General features: G+C 46.4%; 1 protein-coding gene across 1 annotated transcript; it reads left to right on the top strand.

Annotated features, from left to right (window-relative positions):
* The first annotated feature begins 846 nt into the window (after nucleotides 1–846).
* Nucleotides 847–4998, top strand: LOC142900056 (transcription factor SOX-10-like). The gene is made up of 4 exons (XM_076044082.1): nucleotides 847–992; nucleotides 1321–2004; nucleotides 2350–2624; nucleotides 2747–4998. Exons 2-4 carry the CDS (start codon nucleotides 1565–1567, stop codon nucleotides 3532–3534), a joined length of 1503 nt encoding a protein of 500 aa, XP_075900197.1. The 5' UTR covers nucleotides 847–992; nucleotides 1321–1564; the 3' UTR covers nucleotides 3535–4998.
* Nucleotides 4999–5402: the final 404 nt, after the last annotated feature.

Here is a 5402-nt window from a genome sequence, read left to right as displayed (position 1 = left end):
CTGCTTAAGTATTAATTCAATTAAAACGGCGTTTTTCCCTTTGGTTTTCTTCTGTACACAGACAGATGTTCGAATTTTGACTTATTTTTGACGGTGAAGTGGGACAACTGTCTGTCTTTTATTGTTATTTTATTTCACGACACATATTGAGCCAAATGTTAGTTTGGATTTATGCATGTTATCAAAGTCAAATTAGAAATGTTCACTAAAGTGGCCACGTGAAAAACAACTGGAAAGAGACTGATGTTCCAGAAATGTGCTCAACCTGTTGATCATCAAGACTAAAGTCCACAAAAACGAAATTAGTGAGTGTTCCTTATTTTCCCCCACTATTATTCAGAAAAAAACATTAAATATCCGTTATAATGTTTCAACCATTAAGTTATTATATACGTAAAGGATAGAATCGTTGCACGCATCAGATGGACTTATATTTTCTTTTTTAAATTCTGTCCTTTTACGCTACATATTTTTAAATATCCCTCACTTTAAAAAAAAAAAAAAACATTTTTCCAGAGTCGAACTTCACAATTCTTTTCCTTAAAAAAACGCGAGCAAACGATGCAATAACTCTCTTCATGATTGTTTATTTGTTTGATATAACATGTCAACACGTCCAACAAAGCAGGCCTTCTCCTGCCTCTAAATGGGCGCACTGTAGAGTCATTTAAGCCACTCCGATGTAAAATCTCACCTCTTCCCTGATGGAAACGCCGCAGTGATGGACAGACGGTGCTGCCCTCCTCCAATCACAGCAGCGGGATAATTAGAGGGCCAATGGGAGCGCGGTGCGGCGCCGGGGGTGTGGCTGGCCCTGTGTTGGAATGCTGCCTCTCTGGAAATGTTTTCCACTTTCAATCACTTTTTTTTCCCTCCCAGTTCTTCTCACAAGGCGCTCTTTAAGCTCCGGTGTTGCTACACAGAGCGACCATTCATCGGCTCTACAGTCAGCTACACGCACTCCCATGTTGAACCACTGGACATCTTAACTGGTAAGTTATGTAATTTTCGGGGGGAAATTAATTTTTTGGGATAATTTTAATGTAAATGCGACTTTCACTGATTGCCCAAAAAGCGTATTATTATTATTATTATTATTATTATTATTATTATTATTATTATTATTATTATTATTATCATCTCCGATCTGTGAATTTAACTTTTCCGAATCTAGGTTAGATGTAAACCGAGTCGTCTTGTTTGATAAGAAAAATAAGAACAAAAAATTGGGGGGGAAAAAACTAAATAAAAATGTAATTGTTATGTTTGTGACCAGTGTTGGTTCTAAAATATTTCTCCTGTGCTCAAAATCACTTTTAGATTAACAAGCTCCAACGCGGATTTCCAGTCAACGCGGATTAGGACGCGTTTTCAGCAGCAGAATGGCTTTGCCTGAGAAGAGCTTCTGTTAACTGGGACAATCAAAGATTTTTTTTTTTCTGGCAAAAAACAAACAAACAAACAAACAAAAACGATTTATTTACTCTGATCAGTCTGCACTGTCACCGGAACAACATTTGCATCAAGAGCTGTCTTGAAAGCGGTGAAGTTAAACAAACCAAAAATGTCCGGAGAGGAGCACAGTCTGTCCGAGGCGGAACTGAGCCCCGGAGGGTCCGACGACGGTCACTCCCTGTCACCGAACCATCCCGGAGCACCAGGCGGTCAGGACTCTCCTCTGACCGGACCGCCTCAGCAGCTCACCGCGCTGTGCGTCGCCGATGGCGTCGGTGATGACGGGGGATCCCGAGCCAAGTCTGAGGACGAGGACGACCGTTTCCCGATCGGCATCAGGGAGGCGGTCAGTCAGGTGCTGGACGGATATGACTGGACACTGGTTCCGATGCCCGTGCGCGTCAACAACGGGAACAAAGCGAAGCCCCACGTCAAGCGGCCCATGAACGCCTTCATGGTGTGGGCGCAGGCGGCCAGGAGGAAGCTAGCGGACCAGTACCCCCACCTGCACAACGCAGAGCTCAGCAAGACGCTGGGCAAACTGTGGAGGTCTGTATGAAATCTTTGGCTGAGCCGAGAGGCTCATTTAGTCTGTGTGTAAATGTTGAATGGTGGCAAAATGAACGGCTGAAAGTTTGAAATGGTTCGCTTGAACTGTAGAAATAGAACTTACTGATTCGAATAACAATTCTCATGATTTGTCAGGTGCTTATCTTATTATCTGTACTAAACCAGCGAGAATTATCCCTGAAAAACCTCTCTCTGCCTTGATCCCTGATCCATGGGTTTTTAATTTCTCAATATATCCAACTTTAAAAGTGCTGAGAAAATACCTTTACATAACTTCTGGTGGCTTACAGGGCTAAAAATGACTGCTTGTTTGGCTGCCCGCAGGTTACTAAACGAGAACGACAAGAGGCCTTTCATCGAGGAGGCGGAGAGGCTGAGGAAGCAGCACAAGAAGGACTACCCAGAGTACAAGTACCAACCCCGGAGACGCAAAAACGGCAAACTGATGACTGTGAGTGACTCGGAAGGTCAGGGGGAAGGGGAGGCCAGCCACTCCCAGTCACACTACAAGACCCTTCACCTGGAGCACAACGGTGGAGCTGGCTCCCCTCTGGGAGACCTGCACCACCATCACCACCACCACCACCACCATCCTGCTGGTACGCAGTCCCACGGCACAACTTTTTTCCTTTTGTAACCGAAATACCGTTGAAACTGAACCGCCTCCTTTTTGTCGTACCTGACGTCTTCTCCCGACACGGCTGTTGTCTTCCTCCTGCAGGTCAGGGTCACAGCCCGCCCACGCCGCCCACCACCCCGAAGACAGAGCTCCAATCCGGGAAGCTGTCCGACGCCAAGAGGGAGGGCGGAGCGGCCGGCGCTTCAGGAGGGTCCAGGGGAGCCCTGGGAGTGGGAGCTGACGGCGGCTCCGGCGGGCCGTCGTCCAGCGCCAAGCCCCACATCGACTTCGGCACCATGGACATCGGGGAGATCAGCCACGAGGTCATGTCCAACATCGAGCCCTTCGACGTCAACGAGTTCGACCAGTACCTGCCGCCCAACGGCCACCCGCAGGGCACTGCAGGGGCCTCGGCAGCCGCCTCCTCCACCTCGTCCTACGCCTACGCCCTGGCCGCCGCCAGCGGTCACTCCGCCTGGCTCTCCAAGCAGCAGCAGCAGCAGCAGCAGCCTCAGGCCTCGCCGTCGTCCTCCGACCCGTCCAAGGCCCAAATCAAGAGCGAGTCGTCGTCCGGGAGCCACTACGCGGAGGCCTCGTCCTCTCCGTCCTCAGGCACCCACGTCACCTACACCCCCCTCAGCCTCCCCCACTACGGCACCGCGTTCCCCTCGTTGGCCTCCAGGGCGCAGTTTGATTACGGAGACCACCAGACCCCCGGGGCGTATTACGCCCACTCCAGCCAGGCCCCGGGGCTGTACTCAGCCTTCTCCTACATGGGCCCGACACAGAGGCCTCTGTACACTACTATAGGAGACCCCTCCAGTGTGGCCCCCTCTCACAGCCCCACACACTGGGAGCAGCCTGTTTACACCACACTCACAAGACCTTGAGGGAGACCAGCTGAGCAGAGGGAAATATGGGAAGTTTTATGAGTGGATCTGTTTGTCTGTGGGTGTGCAAATATGCGAGTGCGAGCGCGTGCGTGTTTGTGTGTGACTGTGCCATATTGATGTTATATTAGAGGGGTTTTTTCCTGTTTCTTTTTTTAGCCAATATAAAGCAAGATACATTTACGTGCGGTTACACTGTTCAAGAGGAAATGTGTAAGATGGTTCGTTATTGGTTCTTATTTGAGTATTATCAGAATGAGAGACTTTGGGTCGGTGGGCCGTCAAAGATGCGTCACAGAGGTGTTTGATGAGCCAGGACTGAGACCGGACGTGTTGCGAACTGCTCATTTGAAAATTCACACGGGAAAAAAAGTGCGAGTCGTCGATCAACAGCCAATCAAAAATGAAAAAAAAAATGTCCTCACAAACGTGTGCCATTCTACGTTCATAAGGCGGAATGTACAGTGAGTGTGTTGGAGACCCAGTCATGCTTGGACGGACAAAATCAGAAAATTATTAACCAAACTAAAGCAAACCTTTTGATGTTACTGTACTATATAATATGAGTAGTAAGTTTGTGGCTTTGTCAATGTCCTATAGGGTGTAACTTTATTGTGACTGGTTTTATATTACACACGTACATCTGCACCACTTTTTTTTCGGGGGGGAGGGGGGGGGGGACAAGCATGTTTTTTACTCCTACAAGAGCATTGGAAAAGGACAGCTGCAACGTGTTTCCTTTGTAGATAGTGTTCTATATTTCTATCCCTTCATTACATGGACTTTATCAAGCTGAAGATTTTTGAATTTTAAGGGGAAAATAGGAAAAAGAGAGGGAAAGAGTGGTTTTAAATATGTAATTCAGCTTATGCGCGGTCTTGGACACTTACCTCAACATTGTTTTATGCCAACAGCAATTTCCAAGAAAGTAAACACATTCATTTTGTTTGCCTTTTTCAGTGCCTTACATTTTGCTGATTCAGATCAAATTTACCTTGGTTAAAATCTATAAGTACAAAGTCTCAACCAAATCTCTTGAGATAATTGGCCAGCTCTGAGTCCTACTTAGGGATTAGTATCACATGTACGTAGTCACTCTGCACTGTATGTAGGCCACAAGCATGTTTTCTTGGTCATTACAGCTTCTTTCTTTTCTTGTTTTGCACCCAAACAGCTTTTTCCCTCTACAGAAATGTGAATAATGGTCATTACCACAGACAGGCTAGATACTTTAACATTTTATACTGACTCTTTCCACGTAGCTATTTTTTTTTTTATGTAAGTAACAATACAGTGTGTGTCAAGCCTTTGCATTCTCCATTTTGTATAATTCTGGATAGTTTTGTAAAGTGTTTGCTAAACATTCACTTGAGTATGTTGCTTCCATACAAGAAAAGCGATGTTGAATATTATTGTTGTCATCTATTAAATCAATTTATTTATAAAACAAAACAAAAGAAGGAACACCAGTGTGAAAGCTTCATTTCATGTGGCAGTGATGGTTTTACACTTAACGCACTGTTAGCGGTTGAATGTTAAGAAAGATAAATTAAAAACACGTTGCTGACGTGTGAACTGTAATAACAACACGGTGCCGTACCACCCTAAGCTGTTTAGTGTGTTTGTGTGTGTGGTAGGCTGAAATTGACTACTAATTCCCCACATTTAATCGGCTGGGGACTACGTGTTACCAAGGCACAAAGAGAGCCTTTCAGCAAGGGACAGAGAAGGAGGGTGGGGGGAGTGAGAGAGGGTGAGAGAGAGAGAGAGAGAGAGAGAGAGAGAGAGAGAGAGAGAGAGGTGGTGGTGGTGGTGGGGGGGGTTACAGAGAGCCAGAAGCATGGCCAATTTCAAGTCGGTAGCCTGTG

This window comes from Nelusetta ayraudi, unplaced genomic scaffold (assembly GCF_046127955.1).
Source record: "Nelusetta ayraudi isolate G7.1 ecotype Tasmania unplaced genomic scaffold, CSIRO-AGI_Nayr_v1 ptg000004l, whole genome shotgun sequence".
Taxonomy (NCBI): domain Eukaryota; kingdom Metazoa; phylum Chordata; class Actinopteri; order Tetraodontiformes; family Monacanthidae; genus Nelusetta; species Nelusetta ayraudi.
Note: the sequence above shows the minus strand (reverse complement) of the source record. Positions and strands in the feature narration are given on the sequence as shown.